Source organism: Microcaecilia unicolor, chromosome 5 (assembly GCF_901765095.1).
Source record: "Microcaecilia unicolor chromosome 5, aMicUni1.1, whole genome shotgun sequence".
In the NCBI taxonomy this organism is placed as follows: domain Eukaryota; kingdom Metazoa; phylum Chordata; class Amphibia; order Gymnophiona; family Siphonopidae; genus Microcaecilia; species Microcaecilia unicolor.
In genome coordinates, this window is record NC_044035.1 from 191,704,985 (window position 1) to 191,730,654 (window position 25,670).

General features: G+C 48.3%; 1 protein-coding gene across 2 annotated transcripts in view; it reads left to right on the top strand.

Moving 5' to 3' along the window:
- CD200 (CD200 molecule) overlaps positions 1-25,670 on the top strand; it is a 376,933-nt gene that overhangs the window by 181,622 nt on the left and 169,641 nt on the right. For both annotated transcript variants that reach the window (XM_030203676.1, XM_030203677.1), the window contains exon 3: positions 5,241-5,567. In XM_030203676.1, coding sequence (XP_030059536.1) covers positions 5,241-5,567 — 327 coding nt within the window. The remainder of the gene's footprint in view (positions 1-5,240; positions 5,568-25,670) is intronic.

Genomic DNA, 25,670 nt, shown 5'->3' on the forward strand with positions numbered 1-25,670 from the left:
AAAAATGCTCACTTCAAACCACAAATTATAGGGCCCTTTTACTAAGCTGTACTAAAATATGGCCTGTACTAGCACGTGGGTTTCCACGTGCTCTGAGGCCACTTTTAGTGCAGCTGTAAAATGGACAATTTTTATTTTCTTCAATTAATGTCAATGTGCTAATTTCCCAATTAGCATGTGGCTATTAACACATGAGCCCTTACTGACACTTACTTTGTAGGTGGGAAGGGCTCAGGTGCTAACCATGCGCTAATCAGTAGGCATGCAGCAATGTAGCTGTGCTAACCGATTAGCACTTGGCATGCCTACTCTCTGCGCTCCCAAACACATTCCCAGTGCTAAAAAATAAAAAGTTTATTTTTAGCACGTGGGAAGCATGCACAGATGTCAAAACTACTATGGGCGTGTCTCATGGTAGTGCATTTTCCCGCATGGTAATCAGCGTTAGTGCTTACTGCCACTTAGTAAAAGGACCCCTGTATGTACATAATGGGCACAAAGTCCTCTTTTCAAAAACCTAATAAAAGAGAGGTTATAGTAAAAATAAAAATCACGACTAAAAATATCTTTAAAAATGCCTTTAAGAATGCAGCAGGACTGTAAACCCTTTGGCAGAACCATGTTGTAACAATAGTGCTAGAGGTGAATGTCCACACAGAGCACCTCGTGTCTGCGACTGCAAGCAAAAGAAGCGGATCATCTCATTGGGCCTTCCCTCACCTGTCCCGCCCTCCTCTGACGCAACTTCCTATTTCCGCAAGGGTGGGACAGTGAGGGAAGGCCCGATGACACGAGGTGCTGCGCTTCTCTATCGTGTCAGAGAGTTCTTTTTAAAGACCAGGTGGCAGGGAGAAGATGAGGCAGGGTGAGGGTGGGAGGGACTCAGATGGCAGAAGGGACTGGGTGGGGGACAGATGGGGTGAGGGTGGGGGGGACTCGGATGGCAGAAGGGACTGGGTGGGGGACAGATGGGGTGAGAGGGACTCAGGCAGAAGGGACCGGGTGGAGGAAAGATGGGGTGAGAGGGACTCGGATGGCAGAAAGGACTCGGTGGGGGACAGATAGGGTGGGGGGACTCGGATGGCAGAAGGGACTGGGTGGGGGACAGATGGGGTGAGAGGGACTCAGGCAGAAGGGACCGGGTGGAGGAAAGATGGGGTGAGAGGGACTCGGATGGCAGAAAGGACTCGGTGGGGGACAGATAGGGTGGGGGGACTCGGATGGCAGAAGGGACTGGGTGGGGGACAGATGGGGTGAGAGGGACTCGGATGGCAGAAGGGACTGGGTGGGGGCAGATAGGGTGGGAGGACTCGGATAGCAGAAGGGACTGGGTGGGGGGACTCGGATGGCAGAAGGGACTGGGTGGGGGACAGATGGGGTGAGAGGGACTCAGATGGCAGAAGGGACTAGGTGGGGGACAGATAGGGTGGGAGGATTCGGATGGCAGAAGGGACTGGGTGGGGGGACAGATGGGAGAAGGGGCATGGAGCTGGAACTTGGGTCTGAAAAGTGGGCAGGAGGAAGAATGGGGTCATGCCTGGGGCAGGGGTAGGTGGGAGAATCAATGGATCTGAAACTAGGGGCAGCCGCAGGTGGGATAATGGGGCTGAAACTGGGAGCCGAAAAGAGGGGGCAGTGAGAGAGGGGGAATAGATCCTGGATGGAAGGGGGAGTGAGAGGGAGGGCAGACCCTGAATGGATGGGAGAGGGAGGGCAAATGGTGGATCGAAGGAGCAGAGAGAAAGGGCTGACAGTGGATAGAAGGGAGTGAAAGAGCAGACAGTGGATGGAAGGGGGCAGAGATAGAGGGCAGATGCTAGATGGCAGTGGCGTTCCTGGGGGGCTGGCACCCAGGGCGGATCGCCGATGCGCCCTGCCCCCTGGTGCAGCGCCCCCCCCCCCCCGATGCAGCGCGGACCCCCCCCGGCAAAAGGACCCCCCCCCCCCCCGCCGGGTGCACGCCGCCAGGGGTGGGGGGTGCCTGTCCTCCGTTGTTCCATGCTTCTTCTCTGCCCCGGAACAGGTTACTTCCTGTTCCGGGGCAGAGAAGAAGCATGGAACAACGGAGGACAGGCGCGCGTGGCACCCCCCCTGCGGCGTGCACCCGGGGCGGACCGCACCCACCGCCTCCCCTTAGGAACACCACTGCTAGATGGAAAGGAGAGAGAGAGGGCAGATGCTAGAAGGAAAGGAGAGAGAGAGGGCAGATGCTAGAAGGAAAGGAGAGAGAGAGAGAGCGGGCAGACAGTGGATGGAAGGAGCAGGGAGAGAGGGCAGACATTGTATGGAGGGGACAGGAGAGAGCAGACACAGGATGGCAGGGAGAGAGAGAAGGCAGATGCTGGATGGAAGGAAGACAGTGAAAAGAAGATGAGGAAAGCAGAAACCAGAGACAACAAACTGTAAATAAAATATATATTTTTATTTATTTTGCTTTAGGATAAAGTAGTATTGTAGCTGTGTTAATAAATGCTTATAAATAGAACATGGAAATAAGGTAAGCTTTATTGGACTAATTTTAATACATTTTCACTAACTTTCGGAGAACAAAACCCCCTTCCTAAGGTCGGGATAGGATACTGTAACAGCACTATACTGTATTGATCTGAGGAAGGAGGTTTTGGCCTCTGAAAGCTAAATGTATTAGTCCAATAAAATTATATTATTTTATTTTCTATTTTTGTTTTATTTCTATTTGTTAATTTGTAAAGTGATTTGTATTTGTTAGTTTTTTCAAATTTACATCTGCTGTCTTTATATTTCACACAGTACTTGGGGACATTTTCTGTTTCTGTGGTGTTGCATTGTATGCTCAGTCTGGCCTCTTGGGGGTTCAGTTTAATGTTTGTCTAAATAGAAAGTTTATGATTACTTATTCTATAGTGGTTTAGGGTGTATCTGTGTTTGTGAAAAAGACATGGCTTTCAGTTGGCATTCACTGTGCAGGATCGACGATCTGTACTATTCTGTCTGGTTTCGTTTTACAATAGGTGAATTGATGTTGTAGTGCTCACTGTAGTGTTTAAAATGCTTTCCTTTTCCTTATGTGACTCGTAGAAATTACTGCTTATGGTATGGTAGAATTGCTCTAGAGATCCTGAGTGTTTTGTATTCTTGGTATGCCTAGTACTGGATTTTGGAGGGGGGTGTTAAAAAATGACCGGCCCCGGGTGTCAACTACCCTAGCTACGCCACTGCCTTGCAGTCCCCAGGTTCGGAGTCCCATTGGTGTGAAGAATTGATTCCTCCTCTTCCATGCTACAGCAGATTCTCCCTGGCTGCAAGCCTTGCAGTCAGATTAGTCCAAGGTCTCTGTTCTGTGCATGCTGGTTACTCAGTCTTTGGGAAAGCCACAGAACTGCGACTGAACTTGACCTTGTGCAGTGCTCTGCACAGAGATACAGTTCACAGTTGTTCAGATAAATCAGTCTCTCTCTCCCTGCCCAGCACTGGCATTCTTCTGTGTTCAGGTGACACATGTGCACAATCACCAACCATGTACCTCTGTCCAGATTACCCACAGTCATGACAGCTTGAACATTGATTTTTTTTCAAAGCAAGTTTACTTGTGGTTCAAAAGTTAGCAATGAATCAAGAACCACCCCCAGAACCTTAGATTTAACTTCAATTAGACATGTCTTATCCCCAGAGAATATATGTTGCTTAGGTGTTAGAATTCCAGGGCCTTTAAACCAAATCACCTTGGTTTTACTTGAATTCAGTTTTATCATGTTTTTCAAGGACCAACATTGGACCCTTTCCATACAGGATGACACCCTAGCAGCAGTATCTTTCAGCTCATCAAATACAGGTAATACCATTAAAGTGTCATCCACATAGGACAACAATAACTCATCAGATTCCAGTTAAAGTTTCTCAAGGAAGCCATAAAAATATTACATAATAATGGTGACAGGGGAGAACCCTGTGGAACACCACAACTTGGAAATCAATAGGTAGAACAAGAGTTATTGTTGAGCACAGAATAACTGTGATGAGATGAAAACCCCTGAAACCATTTGAAAACAGGCCCTGCAATACCCACATCACTCAGCTTTTCCAACAATAAGACATGATCCACTGCATCAAATGTAGCGGGCATGTCAAATTGGAGTAGTATAGACTGTTTCCCCAGACTTAATTGATTTTTAACATATTTAGTAAGAACCATTAAAAGAGTTTCACTACTGTGACCTGGTCTAAAACTAAACTGAGAGAAATGCAGGCAATGAAATCTGTCCAAATATTCTGCAAACAGTTGCCTAACATAAGATTCAATAAGTTTTGTAAAAGTGGGAATACTAGCCACCGGACAATAATTGGATAGAAAGGAAATGTCTAAACCATTGCCTTTAGGTATAGGTACCAAGATTATTTGCCCCATATCAGGGCACCTGCTACAACACTACAACAGTAAGGAGACTCCATGCTACGAGTGCCATCTTCATACCACCATAGTTGTCTGGAACTCATCTCAAAATGAATAGCCTTTCCTTATATCCAGTGCACAGGCCCTTGTCTTTCCATCTGTAATATACACATTGCATACAGAAAATTGAAACTATTATTGTTTATATGCACAAAGCTGTAATAGCAATGGGTTATTTGTGCTCAGGCTCTGGTCTGTCAAGAAATTGGTGGGATGTTGTTTGGGGGGGGGGGGGGGGGGGAGTCTTCCATATATAGTGAAGGTCCTTCTTTCTCATGAGATTCCTTTACTTTGCTCTAAAAATAGGAAGCCCAATGTTCAATGGCAGGTAACTGGATAGCAGTGCCTGTTATCTAGATAACTGTCACTGGCCAGGACCAGCCATGGATTTTCAGTGGCATTATGAGGATAGTGCTGCTATAAATCATTTCAGACTGCCCCGTCACTATTAGATAGCACTAAGATGATCTAGAGCCAAGAATTATGTGGACACTTGCAATATTTAGCATCAGTATCTGAATGCCTATCTAGATAGCTTAGGATGGCCATAAGGTGGCATTCGCCAGTGTACCCAGTTATTCAACACCAACATCCAAATAGAAGCCAGTGGGTATATGTTTAAATGCTGCAACCAGTGTTATAAAAAATGTTGACCATGGAGTTTTAATATTGATCTGAGGGTGTTCATTGCTAGATCCTGTCATTAGTTGTCTAGGAATATTTCTTGCTCATTCTTGGGATACCACTGTTTGGATCATGGATGTTGCTGTCTAACATTTAACTGTTTTTTTCTGTCACTGGAATCTCACAGGCGATATACTGACTGAAGAGAGGACTGCAATAAAGTTGGGTAAAGCTGCCACCTTAAAGTGTACCCTTCTGAAGCAATATGATGTTCTACAAGTCACATGGCAGAAGTCAGGAAGTCCCCTGCCTAATATTGCAACTTATAGCAGTACTAATGGGGTAAATGTCATTAAAGATTATCGAGACCACCTGAATTTCACTCTCCTGGGATTGAATGAAACGGCCATCACCCTGTGGAGAACCAGTGTCCAGGACGAAGGCTGTTATCTGTGTATTTTTAACACCTACCCATTGGGATCCATCCATGATACCACCTGTCTCTCTGTCTATGGTGAGCTTCATTTAGTCCTACATATTTCTAATTTACATTGTTCATTTGAATAAATCTTGTTCTTTAGGCTGCTGGATATATTCTTCTCTACCAGTGACCCAAGATATGTAGATCCAAATTTAGACAATATGGAGGTCATTTTAGAGACATCTATGCATGTAAATAGCAGCATTTAAATGTATAGATGCATGTAAATAGTAGCATTTATTTGTATAGATTGGTATAATTGTCTTGTTTGCTTTGCCATTTGGGAGAGTTGGTTTTTGGAGGTACAGAATTACGCACCTAGGCATTATGAGCAGGCTTATTAACACCATGCCACCGTTATTCTCTGTTGCACAGCCCTTTGCGATCTTTGCCTCAATATTTGCACCAAAGTGTTTTGCTATGGTTTTTGCAAGATGTGTGGCGGGCTTTTGTTTTGCTTTTGGAGGCAATCCTTGGGTCTCTGATCAGTTACCTCTGTTAGGTAACATACAGTTTTCTCAGTGAATGATAATGCTAGTTTCTGCCATTGGGTGGCAAATGGGGCACTTTATTTGCAACATATTTTGGAGGCTGGGGGTAAGATAGCTTGCTGGGAGGACTTGCTTGCTAGAGGAGTGGTAGAGCTGCGAGATCTGTTTGCTTATAGACAGGTGCATCATCATGTCTCCCCTTTAGACCCTACAGGGTTAGCTTTTCCTTTAAGGGCTCATTTGATGGTATTCTTTGAGCCTTTCCAGGATGGTGGTCTGTCAGTCTCCCCACTTCATTGGGCATTGCGGGCGCTTTCTCTAATCCGGAGTCATGTGGAGCTCCAGACTAGATGGTGTCAAGATTTAGGGTTACCTGTACATTCTTTGGATTTTGGTCAGTTGATTCGCTGAATACCAGCAGTCTCTATTAGCACTGAACTTTGTGAATGTCAATTCTGTGTGTTACATCAGGCCTGTTTTATACAAGAGCAATTATCCAGACTATCCTCTGCAGGGGGTGGTCCGGATAATCATAAATCCCGATGATTGGACATACCTGCTTTTTAAAAGAAAAACACAATCAGAGCGTTGTATTTTTATTTTATTTTGTTACATTTGTACCCCACGCTTTCCCACTCATGGCAGGCTCAATGCGGCTTACATGGGGCAATGGAGGGTTAAGTGACTTGCCCAGAGTCACAAGGAGCTGCCTGTGCCTGAAGTGGGAATCGAACTCAGTTCCTCAGTTCCCCAGAACCAAAGTCCACCACCCTAACCACCACTAGGCCACTCCTGGCAGAAAACATTACAAACTACAGTACTGTACTGTATTTTCTATGTAAACATGAAGAACACTAATACAGTATTTAAAAGTAAAGTTTATTAAAAAGTTAATAAAAGATTTAAACATAGAAAGTAAAGTACAGTTGTATATACACTACAGTAATTTCTATTTAAAAAAGGAAGTAATTCTTAATTGATTCAAGGTCGATTTTCATTTCTCTGTTGCTAGATCACATGGAGGGGCATAATCAAAAGGGAAACCTGTATTATCGAAACAAGATGGGTGTCCATCTTTTGTTTCGATAATACGGTCAGCGACGCCCAAATTGCGAAATTTAGGTCAACCTTAGAGATGGTCGTCCTTAGAGATGGTCGTCCCCGATTTTCGGCGATAATGGAAACCGAGGACGCCCATCTCAGAAACGACCAAATCCAAGCCATTTGGTCATGGGAGGAGCCAGCATTCGTACTGCACTGGTCCACCTCACATACCAAGACACCAACTGGGCACCCTAGGGGGCACTGCAGTGGACTTCATAAATTGCTCCCAGGTGCATAGCTCCCTTACCTTGTGTGCTGAGCCCCACAAAACCCACTCTTCACAACTGTACACCACTACCATAGCCCTAAGGGGTGAAGGGGGCACCTAGATGTGGGTACAGTGAGTTTCTGGTGGGTTTTGAAGGGCTCACATTTATCACCACAAGTGTAACAGGTAGGGGGGATGGGCCTGGGTCTGCCTGCCTGAAGTGCACTGCACCCACTAAAACTGCTCCAGGGACCTGCATACTGCTGTCATGGAGCTGGGTATGATATTTGAGGCTGGCATAGATTCCCTCCGGTGGCCATCTGGTCATTTGGGGCACATTTTTGAGGCTTGGTCATAAGAAAAAAAGGACCAGGTAAAGTCGTCCTAGTGTTCATCAGGGATGCCCTTCTTTTTTCCATTATCGGTCGAGGATACCCATGTGTTAGGTACGCCCCAGTCCCGCATTCGCTACGCCTTCGACATGCCCCCGTGAACTTTGGTTGTCCCCAGGACGGAAAGCAGTGGAGGACGCCCAAAATCGGCTTTCAGTTATGCCGATTTGGGTGACCCTGTGAGAAGGACGCCCGTCTTGCGATTTGTGTCGAACGATGGGCGTCCTTCTCTTTCGAAAATAAGCCTGATAGTCTTTTCAGACAAAGGAGCTGGATCGCTTTCTTCCTGCTTTTCCTTCCAAGTCATTGCTGTATTAAACATTCAAAGGCTTCTGCATGTGTCAGTTTTATATCTGCATTAACCTGGTGATCATCATCAGTTTCTGATTCTTCATGTTCCTTGTCCTGTATTGATTCCACAATTCCACAATTTGATCATCTGTTATGATCTGATACCTTGGATCATCTGCTTCCTTGTCATCAGCAGCAGATGAATCCATTAACTGATGGGTTGTATCCGCCTACCAGCAGGTGGAGATAGAAAACACTGAAAAGACACAGTGATCCTGGATGGCTAGCTCCTTCTGCCTTCAGTATATCTCTATCTCCCAGCAGGTGTAGACGTCGCTTGATCTCTGCCTGGGATGGCTCCTGTGCTTTGCCAGTAGAGCGGGTGTGGCTGGTGGTGTCCACTTTGAAGGCATACTTGGTTTTGTTCCCTGTCCCTACCTTACCCCATCCCCCCTCCTCCTGGAGTCCCTCGTTTGCTGCCTGCCTCCAACTTTCCTCACAGTGTAAAAAAAAAAAAACGGTGCTCTTATACAGCATTGCTGTTTCTGAGGCTTTCTCCAGAGATTCTGGTTCTGTGCAGCTTGACCGGAGCTCGTTGACTCGATCTTCTGAGGTGAGAGTTGTAGGCGGATTTCCCAGATAATAAATTACCTGAAACAAGGTTTCCCAACAGAACTATCCGCAAGCAAAATATTCTGTTCTCTGTCTAGGGGAAGGGCGAAAACCTTGGCTATGGCCCTACATGCCACTATTTCGGTCAGAGAGAGAGCTGAGAAATCAGGCTGAGATATATATTAGCTTTATTATGGATAATATAAAAAAAGATATACAAAATAGAGATTTGGCAAAGCTTTGGCTGAACAAAAATACTGGCAGTAATTCTTACAACTATATTCTCACACTGCACACATTTCTTACTGGTTGCTAGGTAAACTTGCACAACTGATTAGAATGCAATAACTATGTTACGAGGTAGTATGGTAATTAGCAGCTTCTTTCCCGACCAAGGTTATGACTAACACCAGCCTTATGCTCAGGTAATCACCACTCGCTAACCCAGACTAATAGGAGATAGATCACTGTGTCTCTCACCAGGCAGGCTGACCTCCGGGGACGCCTCTCAGGAGTAGCACAGGTTACTTCCCAGACTCAAGCTGAGATATCAGCGAGTCTTCGTCAGAGCCACGACAGGCACTCTGCAGCAGTCAGCAAAGGCACAGGTCACACCTTGTAGGTAGCTGAATCACACGGTACTCTTCCAGATACACAGTTCATCAGTTGGTGGACCTTCTTAGGTCACTGGTCTTCTTTCCACCTCCACCTTCTTCCAAGGATTCTGACTAACTAACTCCCCAACTCTTCCCGCTCTTCCAGCGCCTCTCGGTCAGGTGATACCAATTATCCTCTTGTACCATCCCGTGCATGGGCAAGAAGAGTTCTTGTTTTTTCTTTGTGACCTTGGAAATGGTAACTTCTGGTGCCATGCCTGCCTCCCTTCTCATCATCTCCGAGATAGAAGGGGAATAATTGGAGCACAGAGTGTCCTTGGCTTCAGCAAGCCTGTCAGTGATTTTCCACAAACTGAAGCTAACTCTGACACAGAGTTGTGCAGGTCAGAGGTTTGCAGCAGCCATCTTCTAGTAACAAGATGTCATAGGCTTGTATAGGCCAAGACCAGCAAGGGAGACACAGGGACATACCCCTACAGAGTGGTGCCCAGCTCCTCCGGGGAGGTTCCCGCGGACAGCATTCTGTGCGGGGTAAGTTTTGACACGAAGCCGCCATTTTATTTCTATATTTCCGTCCAGTCGGGTGATGGCTGCTGAAGCAGTTAAGCGCTGCTCCCGCTGTGGTAAACGCAGGTCATCGGCGAGGCTTTGCAGTACGTGCTCCTTAGACGCTCGTGCTAGTATGGGCATGGCGAGCGGTGATTCTTCCTGCTCGATGCAACTGGCAGCGGGCGCCATTTTGGAAGCACCGCGTGGCTCGACCCTCGCTGTTGTGTAGGAGTCTGAGTTCAGGGGGATGCCTCGTTCCGAGGCTGCTAGAGGAGCTCCTTCCCCCGCTTCTCCTAATTCAGGGGTGGAGGGCCAGGGTGAGTTTTCTCCCCTGAATTTGTGCTGATGCATAAGGCCTTTATGTTAAAAAGAGCTCTGCCGGAGGCATCTGACACTACGATGCGGACTGGATTCCCTCCAGGTTTTGATAGCCCTGTGTTGGCTGCTGAGTTTACTTCTTCCCCTGAGCGCTGGACTGACGCTAAATGTAGATGGGTAAATTCCCCTTCTGAGGGTGGCGCCTTTTCCTCCTTGTGGTCAGGCTGTGGGGAGTCTGAGGGGTCTGGCAGGCCCTCATGGACGGATGATCCAGATGAGGGTGCCTGTTTGCCACAGGACTTGGATGATCCTAAAGCGGTGCGGATTTTCCACCACGACGAGCTGCCATCTCTCATTTCTGATGCCTTGCAGGCCCTTTCTATTGAAGATCCAGCCGAGGGTGATGCCTCCTCTGTTAATCCTAGGATGGCTAGTACTAAGAAGCCTTCTTGGGCTTTTCCTGTGCATGACTCCATCCAACAGCTTATTTCAGCTCAATGATCTGACCCTGATGGGCCTTTGAAGGTAGCCAGGGCTATGAGTCAGCTTTACCCTCTGAGTGAGGATCACTTGGCACTTTTTGGGATGCCTAAAGTGGATGCGTTGGTCACGGCTGTGACTAAAAAGACCACTCTCCCAGTGGAGGGAGGGGTCGCTTTGAAAGATATGCAGGACCGGCGGCTAGAATCCGCGCTGAAGCGGGCTTTTTAAATCTTGGGCCTTTCCTTAAAGGCAGCTATTTGCAGTTCCTATGCAGCCCGGGCCTGTCTTTCCTGGTTACAGCAGGCGGTTGATCAGCCCGAGGATGGTGCGGGTTCCCTCTCTGAGGTTGGCCCGCGTATGGAGTCTGCCCTGTCCTTTTTGGCTGATGCCCTTTATGATCTGGTCAGAGCTTCGGCTAAGCAGATTTCTGTGGCGGTTTCTGCCCGCCGTCTTCTTTGGCTGCGGCATTGATTGGCTGACATGGCCTCTAAGCAAAGGCTGGTGAGGTTACCCTTTTGGGGCCTTCTATTTGGAGAGAATTGGAGAAGATTGTTAAAGACCTAGGGGACTCTAAGTCCCAACGGTTACCTGAGGATAGGCCGAGGCCTTCTTCCAAAAGTCCTGTTTTTCCCTCCTCTTCCAGGACACGTTTACGCGAACCTTGCAGGTATCGCCCAGGGTGCTCTGCTGGGGTTTCTCAACGTGCCCGTTTTCAGCAGAGGAACTCCTTTCGCTTGGACAAACATTCCGCAGCGGCCGGCCAACGGCCAGGAGTTCAGGGGCATACTCCACAATGACGGGACGCTGGTCCACTCATCGATTCCTGCAATAGGGGGTCGTTTTTCCCTCTTTCTCGAGGAGTGGACCAAGATTTCTTCGGATCAGTGGGTCCTGGACCTGATCAGAGAAGGCTACCGATTGGAATTTGGTGCCCCGATGAGAGACGCTTTTATGGAGTCCCAATGCGGCACTGCCGTCAAACGGGCGGCTGCGGTCGCTACTCTATTTCTTTGTGGCCCCTCGAAAAGGCGGGTCTTTCAGACCGATCCTCAACTTACGAAGAGTCAACGAAGCCCTAAGAGCGCGACACTTTTGCACGAAAACCCTGAGCTCCGTCATTGCGGTGGTACAGCCAGGAGAGTTTCTCACGTTTCTGGACCTCAAGGAAGCTTACTTGCACATTCCTATTTGGCCTCCGCATCAGCGGTTTCTCCGGTTTGCAGTTTTGGGCCTTGCCTTTCAGCCTAGCCACAGCTCCCCATACCTTTTCCAAGGTGATGGTGGTGGTAGCTGCTTTTCTCAGATGAGAGGGTATCAGAGTTCACCCGTATTTAGATGACTGGCTCATCAGGGCGGATTCGGCAGACGAGAGCCGACTTGCCATGACCAGAGTTATAACGGTTCTTCAGACTCTGGGCTGGGTAATCAATTTGCCCAAAAGTCACCTGACCCCCTCTCAGTCTCTCGAGTATTTGGGGGTCCGGTTCGACACGGCCTCGGGGTTCGTCTTTCTCCCCGACCACAGGCGATGCAAGCTTCAGAATCAGGTCCGTCTGCTCCTGCGGATGCCTCGCCCTCGAGCTTGGGACTTTGTTCAGCTCTTGGGGTCGATGATGGCCACCATGGAGGTGGTTCCCTTGGCGAGAGCTCACATGAGGTCGCTGCAGATTGCTCTGCTTCAGCAATGGTCTCCGCTATCCCAGGAATACCAATGCAGACTTACGTGGCTCCCTGTGGCCCGGCACAATATGGATTGGTGGCTCTCCGACAGGATGCTGCAACAGGGAATGCTGCTCGTGCTTCCTTCTTGGTGCCTAGTGATAACAGATGCCAGCCTTTCGGGCTGGGGAGCTCATTGCCAGGGCAGCTATACTCAGGGTCAGTGGACACCCGTGGAAGCGGGGTGGTCCATCAATTGCTTGGAACTGAGAGCGATATTCCAGGCTCTTCTGGCCTTCCACAAGACTCTGAAGGGGCTTCCTGTCTGAGTTCTGTCAGACAACACGACAGCGGTGGCCTACATCAATCGTCAGGGCGGCATGCAGTGCAGGGCCCTGGCCGCGGAGACTGCTCAGATTTTCCACTGGGCCGAGATCCACTTGCATCTGCTGTCCGCAGCTCACATAGCAGGTCACAGCAACGTGCAGGCCGATTTCCTCAGCAGACATCAAATCGACCCGGCAGAATGGGAACTGGCAGAAGAAGTTTTTCTTCAGATTTGTGCCAAATGGGGGACTCCCGGATTGGATCTAATGGCGTCAAGTGCAAACACCAAAGTCCCTCGCTTTTTCAGCAGAAGGAGAGATCCTCGCTTGGTGGGGTTGGATGCACTGGCTCAACCCTGGCCCTCGGGCTTCCTGTATGTGTTCCCTCCTTGGCCCCTGATAGGGCAAGTCCTCCAGCGGATTCGACTGCACCAAGGGTTGGTGATTCTCATTGCTCCGGATTGGCCAAGGCTTCCGTGGTACGCGGATCTCCGTCGGATGCTGGTGGAGGCTCCAATTCCTTTGCCTCTGGTGCTGAACCTGTTGGTTCAGGGTCCGGTGACTATGGAGGATCCCTGCCAATTTGGTCTTACGGCCTGGCTCTTGAGAGGGCGCAATTGAGAGACAAGGGCTACTCTAACAAGGTCATTTCTTTCCACTCTCTTGCAGGCCCGCAAGCGGTCTACCTCGGATCTGGCGTAAGTTTGAGGCGTGGTGTGGTTCAAAAGCGGTCACACCCAAGCAGGCTTCAGTCTCGCCGGTTCTGGACTTTTTGCAGGATGGCTTACAAAAAGGCCTGGCTTACAATTCCCTTCAGGTTTAAGCGGCAGCGTTGGCATGCTTCCGAGGGAAAGTTTCTGGCTTGTCCTTTGCTGCTCATCCGGACATTGTCCGATTTCTCAGAGGGGCGCTTCGGCTCTGTCCTCTCGTGCGGTCACCGTGTCCGGCCTGGAACCTGGGGCTGGTGTTGAAGGCTCTTCAGCGTTCGCCTTTTGAGCCACTTAGGCAAGCTTCTAAGGATGTGACTCTCAAGACAGTCTTTTTGGTGGCCATGAGATCGGCTAGACGCGTATCTGAGCTTCAGGTGCTTTCCTGTCTGGATCGTTTCCTACAGTTCTCGTAGTCCGGGGTAATGGTACGTACAGTGCCTTCCTTCCTCCCTAAGGTGATTTCAGCGTTTCACCTGAACCAGCCCATTTTTCTACCTTCCTTTTCTATGGAGGACTTTCCGGATTCCTTTGGGCAATTGCGTCTTTTGGATGTCCGCAGTGCCCTGTTGCAGTATCTACAGATGTCAAATGACTTCAGGACTTCTGATCACCTTTTTGTATTGTTGACAGGTCCTCGATGCGGGTGTACGGTGTCTAAGGCCACTATAGCCCGTTGGCTCAGGGAAGTCATTTTTTCTGCGTATCTGCTTTCAGGACGGTCTCTGCCTGTCTGCCTGAAGCGTTTAAAGCGCATTCCACGAGAGCGATTTCCTACTCGTGGGCTGAAACGGGTGTCCTTTCTCTTCAAGAGATCTGTTGTGCAGCTACTTGGGCTTCTCAGCTCTCGTTTGTACGGCATTACAGTAGTGGCGTAGCCAGACAACCAATTTTGGGTTGGCCTGAGCACAAAGTGGGTGGGCACAAAATTTTCTCTCGCCCCCCTCTCCCCCAGCACTTCCCAACTCAAAATATAAATACTTTAGCTGATGAGGATCCCCAATCTCCGTCAGCTGGGGATCTCCACCAGAAATGGCCAGAACTCCTCCCCACCAAGCCCAGCAGACAGTAGCAACTCGTCGAGCCACTGATGCCAGCACCCCATACATGCTTAGTTGTCAGTGGTTCCAGGATGCTGCCCCCATCTGCCAAGCTCAGCAGAAGGCAGCTTCGGCCAGCCCCGGAAGAGATCCCCAGCTGGCAGGGCTTGGGGATCCGCACTAGCCACAGCAAGGTTCATGGCTGCTGTTAACCATGCTGGTGACCAGGGCAGAAAATAAAGAAGCCCCTCCCCCAATTCCCTCTCCTCTCCAATCTCTTCATCTGCCATTACAGTCACACTGACAGACCCTCACAAATTACAGAACAAGGGATCACAAATTAGAAATAAAAATATGTAGACAAAATTGAACTGGGAACCTCAGTATGCACTGCAACACTGGAGAAAAGAAAAAAACAAAAGCGCATTTCCTTTTCTACTTAACACAATAAAAAGACATCCACTATGCACATTTTCCAAAACTATCATATTTCATTTAAAACATTCAAAATAAAATGATTTTTCTACCTTTATTGTCTGGACATTTTATTTTTCCATCATATTGGTTCCAATTTCTCTTTCCCGCATTCCTGTCTGTTTTCTGCTAATTCTTCAAGCGGCTGTCCATTTGTCTTTTTTCTCCTGTCATTTCATTTCCTCACTACACCTGCCTCTGAAATATTGATCTTTCCATTTTAGCTCTTTCCTTTCTTTCTTTATTCTTTTCTGCCTCTGTACACTCAAATTTCTCCTCTTTCTAAATCTTTTCCTTCTTTTTACTTTTTTTTTTAATTTTTGGAAGTCTTTATTGAAAATTGTTATGCACACAAGAACCTTACACGTCTCCGCATAATACAAATATGATACCATTAACGAAGACTGTGTATCGAACAATATAACCATCCTTGTAACAATAGCTTATCCCAAACTCAGTATACTTCACACATTTTTAATTTTATAAAGTAAATTCCCTGTCTGTAATTCCTAACCCCCCAACTCCCCTTATCAAATTCTTCCCCTCCCTCCCACCCTCCCTCCCGTCCTCGCAGTCAGCAGAGCCATACAGTCATTTTCTCGCTATTCCAAACATTTATTCAGAAAAGGGGCCCAAATTCTCTGCCAGTTAGGGAACCTTTTTCTCTTCAGGGCCGTCAGTCTTTCCATTTCACAAATATATCTGATCTTAGTTATCCATCTCACCATTGGGGGGACCAACGGGGATTTCCAACTTTGAGCTAAGTTCACCCGGGCAGCGTTCAGAGAGGCGCGCACAAATAGCCACTGGTCTAACGTAAGGCCTTCTGGTCGCCCACCCAAAAGGAAGATCGAGGGATACCACTGCACAGACCTACCAGTCCATACCTGAATACGTGCTCGAACCCCCCTCCAGTAAGCCTGTGCTTTGGGGCATGTCCACCAGATGTGACCCGCTGTCCCTACCTCCCCACAGTTTCGCCAGCAATTTTGGGATATCTGGGCACTCATATGGTGTAGTCTAGCCGGAGTCAAGTACCATCTATAAAACACCTTAACGGCGCTTTCTTGTAGGGCCACCGCCGTTGAAGACTTTCGAATCTGTTTCTCGAGAGCCTGCCAACTAGCCTCAGGTAGGGTAAAATGTAGCTCTTGTTCCCATCTCTGTCTGTGTAATATAGACGTTTTTGCGCATCTCATTTGATAATCGTATAAAAAGGATATCAATCCCTTTGTGCGTCTAGTATCTACGCATATCTCCTCCATCGGGTGAGTTTCTCGCCTTAAGCATCTGCCATATATAGGTCCCTTGAGAAAGTGGTGGAGTTGCGAATAAGCATATCTATCTCCAGGACTAAGACCGTAGTCCTCCACCAAGGTCTCAAAGGGCGAAACAGCCTCACCTACATGCAATTGCCCCAACAAGTCCAAACCCGAGGCTGCCCATCTGCAAAACACACTATTGCCTATACCTGGTTCAAATAAAGGGTTATCCACAATCGGGGCTAAGCCAGATGTAATCGGCTGTCGTTCCGGGAACATACAGTCCCAGTAGTAGAAGGTAGTCTGGACTGCCGGCGGAAATCTTTCCACCCTTCCTCTATATTTACCAGGCAACCACATGAGATGCCCAAGTTCACGCGTTCCAACCAGGGCTTGTTCAATATCTACCCATCTCTTATGCTCTTCCCTTCGAAACCAATCGACTGCCCCTCTAGCTTGTGCCGCCCAATAGTACCAGGTAAGATTGGGCACACCCAAGCCTCCCTCTTTTCTACTCTTATATAGCACCGCTCGCGGCAAACGCGGTCTCTTATGACACCATATAAACCGTATCAAGGAGTCCTGGATCCCGGACAAGAAGGACCTGGACAGCCTCAGAGGCAGTACCTGGAATAAATACAATAGTCTGGGCAAAATGTTCATTTTAATCGTGGCAATGCGCCCAAACCAAGACAGTCCCGTGGATGACCATCTGTCCAGATCCCTCTGTATCTCCCTTCTAAGGGCCAGGTAATTGTCATCAAACAAATCTGACAAGTTGCTCGAGATCTTAACTCCCAAGTAACCCAAGGCTTTAAGCTCCCATTTGAAATTAAAAGACGCCTTCAATGAATCCAATATATTTGGGGGTATGCCCAGCGCCATGCCGATAGATTTACCCGCGTTGAGTTTATAGCCAGAGATTGCAGCATATTCATCTATCGCCTTCATTAAATTTGGCAATGAGATTAGAGGGTTAGACAGGGACAGCAAAACGTCGTCTGCAAATAATGCTACTTTGTATTCCTGTCCACCCACCTTAACCCCTGTAATATCCGGATGTTCTCTAATCGCCTCTGCCAATGGCTCCATTGCCAGTGCAAAGAGTAAGGGAGACAAGGGACACCCCTGTCGCGTACCGCGGCCTAGCCCAAACATCTCCGAGTGTCCTCCATTCACCCTCACACACGCTCGCGGCGCCGCATACAACGCTCCAATCCAGGCCCTATACTGAGAGCCTATCCCTACCCTAGCCAGGACTTTATCAAGGAACCCCCAATGAACCCTATCAAAGGCCTTTTCGGCGTCCAGCCCTAACAACACCACCTGACTGGCCTTTGTCTGGGTTGCATACAAGAGGTCCACTGTTCTCCGGATGTTATCCATAGCTTGCCTTTTTGCTATAAACCCAACCTGGTCGGGGTGGATCAGACTAGGTAACAGCCTCGCCAGCCTATTGGCCAAGACCTTAGCCAAAATTTTTACGTCAGCATTGAGTATTGATATTGGCCGGTACGAGGCACATTCAGTTCCGTCCTTACCAGGTTTGGGAATTACTGCCACCCAAGCCTCCATCATCGTCGCTGGTAGTGGGGCTCCTTCTCTCACCGAGTTAGCTATCAAAGTTAAATAGGGTGCCAGTTGTGGTCGAAAGATCTTATAAAATTCGTTGGTGAAACCATCTAGGCCTGGCACCTTACCCGCTGGCATTGCTTTAATTACCTGCAACACCTCTTCTACACTCACTGGTTGGTCTAATGCCACCCTCTGCGTTTCGGACAAAACTTTCAAACCCCTTTCAGCCAAGTATTCATCTATTTTTCCCGTCTGTACAGTGGGATCCTCCCGATACAACCTCTCATAATATTGTGCAAAACAGTCTCTTATCCCAGTGGCCTTATGCAGAACCTCTCCTCTAACTCCCTTTATTTTTAATATGTGCCGGTCAGATATTATTTTCCTTAATTTTGTGGCCAGTAGTCTACCTGGTTTATTAGTGCATTCGTAGTACACCTGTTTGGTCCTAGCGTGCGCAAACTTCAGACTATCTTCGTGTAGGGAGGCTATTTCCAGTCTCTTTGCCTGCAGCTTCCGGTAATCAGACCTCGAACCAGACTGCCTATATTTTATTTCCAGGTCCCCTACTGCACCCATACATTGAGTCAAACGTTCCCTTTGGGTTCGGGATTTCTGAGCAGCTTGTTTAATAAAATACCCTCTCGCCACAGCTTTAAAAGCATCCCATACTACCCCCAGTGGTGGTCCAGAGTCTATGTTGAGGTCAAAATACTCTTTCAGGACTGATTGAAATCCCACCACCAGTTCTGGGTTTTGCAGCAGAGAGTTGTTAAGCGCCCATCTCTTATCCCTCCTCTCAGCATGCAAGGATGAAATTTTGGCCCAGACTGGGGCATGGTCTGATATAGTAATATGACCTATAGTGGCCCCCTCTACCCCATCAGACAGTGTCTTATCCATTAAAATATAGTCAATTCTGGAGTAGGAAAGGTGCACCGTTGAGTAAAAAGTATACTCTCTCCCCCTAGCGTTAGCCTGTCTCCATACATCGTATAATCCCAGTTCGTCAACCAAACATTTCAAGGCTCGAGAAAGTCTGCAGTCAATCGGAGCAGGAGGAGCTGATCTATCCAGACCTGGCTGCATGGTGGCGTTAAAATCACCAGCTACAATTAGTTTACCCCTAGCAAATTTCTGCAATTCCCTGTTCAAGCGCAGGAAAAAAGAGTCCTGCCTTTCATTTGGGGCGTATATACTAGCCAATGTACATTCCTCCTGCTCCAATAACACATGCAAGAATAGGAATCTACCCTCCTTGTCCTTTCTGGAATGCAGAATCTGTACCTGGGTGTCTTTATGAAACATGATGGCCACTCCCCGTTTCTTTGCCCCCGTAGCATCTGAGGCACAGTAAACCTGCCTATATTGTCTAGACAGCAGGAGCCCCTCATGCTTTTGTAATAAATGTGTTTCCTGTAAAAAGACTACGCGCGGCTTCATCAAGTGTAGCTCACGTTGCAGTGCGTGTCGCTTGTAAGGCGAATTCAACCCCTTTATGTTATATGTACAGATTTTAAAGTCTACCATTCAATCTTCAATAGAGAGAATGAAGAATAACATGTTGACCTTTGAGGACTTAACTCTAATAACAACTTCCCCACTCCCAAACTATCCCCCACCGCCCTAACCCTAATTCCCCCCCGCCTTAAGCCCCCTAGCCTCTCTCTACCCCATAAACCCTCCCTACTACCCCCTAACCTGAATCCACCAACCAGTGCCATTCGGCACTGCCTGGGACTTGAAAGAAGAAACCCCCCTGACCAAATCGCAACTTATTTTAACCAATGTAACAATCAGATATAGTGATTCCCCCCCAACCCCCCACCCCCCATCCCTCCCTCCTCCTCCAATCGACCTCAATATCACCTTATTTTCCACTACCAATCAGTACATTATCATTTGAGTAGCTCTCTCTAGGACATGTTGTCAACTTTACCCCCCTTCGGGGGAAATAACTGCACAACTGAGTTCACCCCTGAGAGTCCAACCTCTACAGTTCAGGTCTGATGTCTTGAGCTCTTTGCCCCTTTCTCGACTCTCTTCCATCTCTGCATACGCTCTTTTGTTGAGGGGGCCATTCCCATAGGCAAACTTTCCGTGGGGGTTAAACCCACTTCATGTAGGCTTTTCCACGCAGCGCCCACGGACCTGCAGCGAATCTTCTCTCCCTTGAGGTCGAAGCAAATGGCAAATGGAAATGCCCATCTATAGGCAATCTTCTCCTTGGTTAGGACCTCTGTTACCGGCTTCATGGACCTTCGGAGGTTCAGCGTAAACAAGGATAGGTCTTGGTAGATCGCCACTCGAGCTCCATTAAATTCGAGGTTAGAGCACTGGCGAGCCTTTTGCCATATTAGATCTTTACAGGCATATGTGGAAAACTTAACCACTATGTCCCTCGGTCTGTTATCTCTCGCCGGCCCCAGTGCTCTGTGCGCTCTATCCATGGCAATCTGGCTAGTATCAAATTCTGGGCCCAACAGCTGCGCACATATAGCACGCACAACCGTCGGGACGTCTTCATTGTCAGCATTCTCCTGGACTCCCCGAAACCGGAGGTTTTGACGTCTCCCCCGGTTTTCAAGGTCGTCCAACTTAAACTGCAGGTCTTCTGTCTGTTCTGACATTTTTTTCATGCACCTTTCAGCTTCTTCGCATCTCTCCCCCATCTCGTCCACGCACTCCTCCAGCACTTCTACCCTGCCCCCAAGCTCTCTTAGGTCAACACTCAGGGCGTCCACGTGCTCCAGTATTTCTTCCTTGGACGCCACGATTTCAGCCCTGAGCGCCTCCAAGCTTTTGGTCACTTCTTGCGCCAGGTCCAGATTGGGGGCGGGTTCGTGGCGTTCTTCACGGGCCGGATTGTGGCCGGATTCCGAGGTTCTGCGTACTTTGGGGGAGGCGGGTCGCGTTAGGCCGCGATCCATCTGCTTCGCCGACAACCGCTCGCTCTCTCGATGCAATGCGCCGCTTTTTTTACTCATCTTCTTTGGCTTAGACGAGTCAGCAACAGTTTGCAGTTCTTGCGGGCTCTATGAGAGGCTTCCTTATGATAAGTGGAGCTTTAAAGCAGGAGGGAAGAACGGAGCTCCGGGTTTAGGCGGCCATTCGGTCCCGTGACGTCACTTCCTCCTCCTTCTTTTTACTTTTAAGATATCTATCACATTTCCATTTCCTTTCACCCACTACCTCTCCCATTCCCCATCTATCTCCTTCCCAGCCTATCATTCCTTTCCATCTTCAATCTATGCACCATTACCATATTTCTACCCCTGTAATCACTGTTCTCTCATTTATTTCCTTGCCATTTCCACTCTTTAGGCCTCTCCCCCATGCTTTCCACCATTCCCAGTGTCTCCCTCCCTCCACCCTTCCAGCCCAGCATCTGTTCCCTCTTTCTCCCTTCCTCACCCTCTAGCCTGATATCTCCCTATCCCTTTTACCTCCCACCACCAGCATCTTCCTGTCCCATCTCTCTCCCCTCCCCCATTGTTCAGAATTTTTCCCTTTCTCTTCCCTACCACCCATTGCCCATCTTCTCTCCCTGGATCCATCTTCCCTCTTCCTCTCCTCTCCTCCACCTTCATGTCCAACTTTTCTCCCTCTCCCTGCCTTGAGACCCTGGTCTAACATCTCACCCCCCCCCCCCCGCCACACAGCATCTCTCCATCCTTCCTTCCCCTCACCTCACCTCAATGCCATGTTCAACATTTCCCCTCTCATCTCTCCCTCCTTTCCTTCCACTTCCATGTCCAACACTTTTTTTTCTCTCTGGTCTTTTACCACTCCTATGCAGCCTTTCCCTCCCTCTCCCCATCCCATCCCACCCCACCCATATCCAACAATTCTCCCTCTCTTTCCCCTTGCAGCATCTCTCCATACCTCCCCCCACATCGAACAATTATTCCTTCACCCCACCTAGCACTACCCTGCCTCACTCCCTCATCCCAACAGTGCTCCTGTCTTTCCCTCTCTCTCTGACCCCTCAAACCACCTGCCAGCATGCTGTAGGTTCCCCCCCCCCCCCCGCTGACATGCTGCACCTTTTTCCCCTCTCCCCCGCCCCCGCCAGCCACCCGCTGCGGTTTTTGTTCTCTCCCACCTCCCAGCCACCCGCTGGCGCGCCGCAGGCCCACCCTCTTTCCCTCCCTGCCGCGGTCTAGCTGTGCACGTCTGCAGCACAGCCACACACTGCCGCTACACAACTGCTTCCTTCCGGCCGGCCTCACCTTCTCCGATACTCTTTCTGAAGAGGTGGGGCCAGCGCAGAGGAAGCACTCGTAGCAGCGTGCGGACGACCCTGGCGCCACTTCAGACATTCAGAGCTGGACGGCAGGGATGGAAGGGGAGGGAGGGCCTGCGGCACGCCGGCAGGTGGCTGGTAGGTGGGAAAGAACAAAAACCGCAGGAGCTAACACCGCTGCAGGATGGGGATGACAGGGGAGGGAGCAGGAAGGGAACAAAACCTGCGGCGCGCTGACAGGTGGCTGGGAGGAGGGAAAGCTGAAGTCGCGGTTTGGTTGTCTGAGGTGCACCGTTGTTGGGTGGGCCTGAGCCCAAAGTGGGTGGGCCCAGGCTCACCCAGGTCCACCCGTGGCTACGCCCCTGCATTACAGCTGGATGTTGCAACGAAGCAGGACTCGCATTTTGGAGCGCAGGTGCTTGCTCGCAGAGTTGCCTGTTCCCACCCTATGTAGGTAGTGCTTTTGTACATCCCATCAGTTAATGGATTCATCTGCTGCTGATGACAAGGAAGGGAAAATTAGGTTCTTACCTTGGTAATTTTCTTTCCTTTAATCACAGCAGATGAATCCATGATCCCTCCCTGTCAGGTTTGTTTTTTGTTCAGATCTTTCATGCAGATATTGTATCTCATCGGGAGGAGTTGAAGACCAGTTCTCAGAGTTTCTACATGCTGTTCTATGGCAGGAGGTTGAGATTGTCCCTCCTTTGTTTGGTTATTGCTCCGCTTCTGGGGCATTTGTTCACTGTGAGGAAAGTTTACGTTGTTTTACCTTTCTTATTCACTCTGCTTTGGAAGTTTCATATACTGAAGGCAGAAGGAGCTAGCCGTCCAGGGTCACTGTGTCTTTTCAGTGTTCTCTATCTCCACCTGCTGGTAGGTGGATACAACCCATCAGTTAATGGATTCATCTGCTGTGATTAAAGGAAAGAAAATTACCAAGGTAAGAACCTAATTTTCCCGTCACTGCATATCCATTCACTGACAATCTCAACATCACAATCAGAGCAACCAGGAACCTGTAGAAGATCTTCTGCAATGTTTCTAAGGACATCATCTTTTTCTTTTCCCTCTTCGTGTCTTTCTGATTTGTTTAGAATTATGTTCTACGCATTTTTCAGGTTTTGGTTTTTAACTTGATTCTAAGTGTCAGCAACCAAGTAAGAACAATCTTTTATGTTCAATTCTCTTATGAATTGGATCATGCCACATTTGTTTTCTATCCAGCTTATAATCGAAAGAGAAAAACGCCTATATTTCGACCCAAATCGGGAGATGGGCGTTTTTCTCGCAAAGGCGCCCAAATCGGTATAATCGAAAGCCGATTTTGGGCGTTTCCAACTGCACTCCGTCGCGGAAACGAATAAAGTTGATGGGGCGTGTCGGAGGCGGGACTGGGGCGTGGTTATCAGCAGAGGAGAGATGGGCGTCTGTAGTTGATAATCGAAAAAAAAGGCGTTTTTACCACAATTTTGGGTCACTTTTTTGGACCCTTTTTTTCACGAACAAGTCCCAAAAAGTGCCCCAACTGCCCAGATGACCACTGGAGGGAATGGGGGATGACGTCCCCGGACTCCCCCAGTGGTCACTAACCCCCTCCCACCAAAAAAAAACCCACTTTAAAAACTTTTTTCCCAGACTGTATGCCAGCCTCAAATGCCGTACCCACCTCCATGACAGCAGAATGTGTTCTATCCTCTCACAGCCTTTCCCTGGGTCAGATGTGGCTCTCGTGTGCACTACAGGGTCACATCAGCATTGCATTGTGGTGGGTGTAGGGTACTGGGCTCCGTGATTTCATTAGCTTGTGTTACAGTCTCACGATGTTGGTAGTTGGTAGGCTTTTCTCCCATTGTGCTTTTCCCCCTGCCTACTGGGTCAGAGTGTGCCCTGTTGTGTTTCCTGTTGTAGTCCATGCGGTAGTGGCCATTTTTGTAAGCCAGTTTTAGTTCCCTTTCCTGTGATAGCCACGTTAGACAACTTAGTTCTTACCTTGAATGTGGCTGAAAGAGGGCATTGTACAGCATTCTGCCAGCTCTGACCTACTGGTAATCTTAGTACCAGGGAGACTCATTGCCAGTGGGGCACAACCTCTGCAGTTAACTGTGAGTAAACGTGCTTATTCCAATAAAGGATGTTTTCGGAGAGATTAGTCTTCAGGTGTCAACTGGTGTGCCAATGTTATACAGCAGCAACAAGTCCTAGAGTCCTGCATGTATGCAGGTCCCTGGAGCACTTTTAGTGGGTACCGCAGTGCACTTCAGCCAGGTGGACCCAGGTCCATCCCCCCCTACCTGTAACAATTGTGCTGGTAAATGGGAGGCCTCCAATACCCACTGTACCCACATGTAGGTGCCCCCTTCACCCCTAAGAGCTATGGTAGTGTTGTACATTTGTGGGTAGTGGGTTTTGGGGGAGGGGGGTTGGGTGCTCAGCACCCGTGGTAAGGGAGCTATGCATGTGGGAGCGTTGTCTGAAGTCCACCGCACTGACCTCTAGGGTGCCCAGTTGGTGTCCTGGCGAGTGTACTATGAATCATGGCCCCTCCCATGACCAAATGGCTCGGATTAGGACGTTTTTGAGCTGGGCGTTTTTCGTTTCCATTATCGCTAAAAAAAACCAAACGCCTAGCTCAAAAACGTCCATTTTTTCAAAAATACGGTTCAGCCTACCCCTTCACGGACCCGTTCTCGGAGATAAACGCCCATGGAGATAGGCGTTTGCGTTCGATTATGCCCCTCCACGTCAACCAAAATAAGTTTTTGTAGAAGTTGTTTCCTGTGAAGTCTTTTCAATGGAACAATAACTCCTTGATCCATTGGCTGCATTACAGATGTCACATTTGGTGACAAAAAAGCACTTTGAATATATCTTCCTTTCACTCTAGGCTTTCTGCTGTAGGATGTGATGGTGCATTGTCCAACAATAAAATGACATTTTCATCTTTTCGTATACAAAGCTGAAATCTTTTCATCTCCAATATGAAGCAAGTGTTGTACCAGTCAAGGAAAATCTTGCAACTCATCCAGGCTTTTTTTATTTTTGGCTTCTGTATAACAGTGGAAGGTTATGCATGTTTTTGAATGCACATGGATTTTTAGATTTAGCAATCAGCAATAACTCCAATGCATGACTACTGGTTGCATTTCCCCCAATCAACAGTGTGACACATTCTTTCGGTGACTTGAATCCAGGAGCAGATTGCTTCTTGTAATTTACTTAGTGCTGGGCAGACTTATACGGTCTGTGCCAGAGCCGGTGGTTGGGAGGAGGGGCTGGTGGTTGGGAGGCGGGGATAGTGCTGGGCAGACTTATACGGTCTGTGCCCTGAAGAGCACAGGTACAAATCAAAGTAGGTTATACACAAAAAGCAGCAAATATGAGTTATCTTGTTGGGCAGGCTGGATGGACCGTGCAGGTCTTTTTCTGCCGTCATCTACTATGTTACTAGGGAGCAATTTCCAATTCAGACTTGTTTCATCTGCATTATAAATACAATCAGGGTCATAGTTCTTGATAAGGCCCAGAAATTGGATAGCCCAATGATCTTTTTTGAAAGAACCAAAGATATAGAGCTTTATCTACCTGTTCAATAGGTGACCTTTTCATGGTTTTCTGGAACAAATCCCTTCCTCTTTTTCAAGAACTGAGACATAGTATACAATAACATTGCTTTGTCTTTTTATGCCAGATATTGTTAATGTTCCTACACCATATTCTTCTGCCAAATCTTTCCCTGACTCTCCCTTTCTTAATTTCTCCACGATGTCAATTTTGTCTTT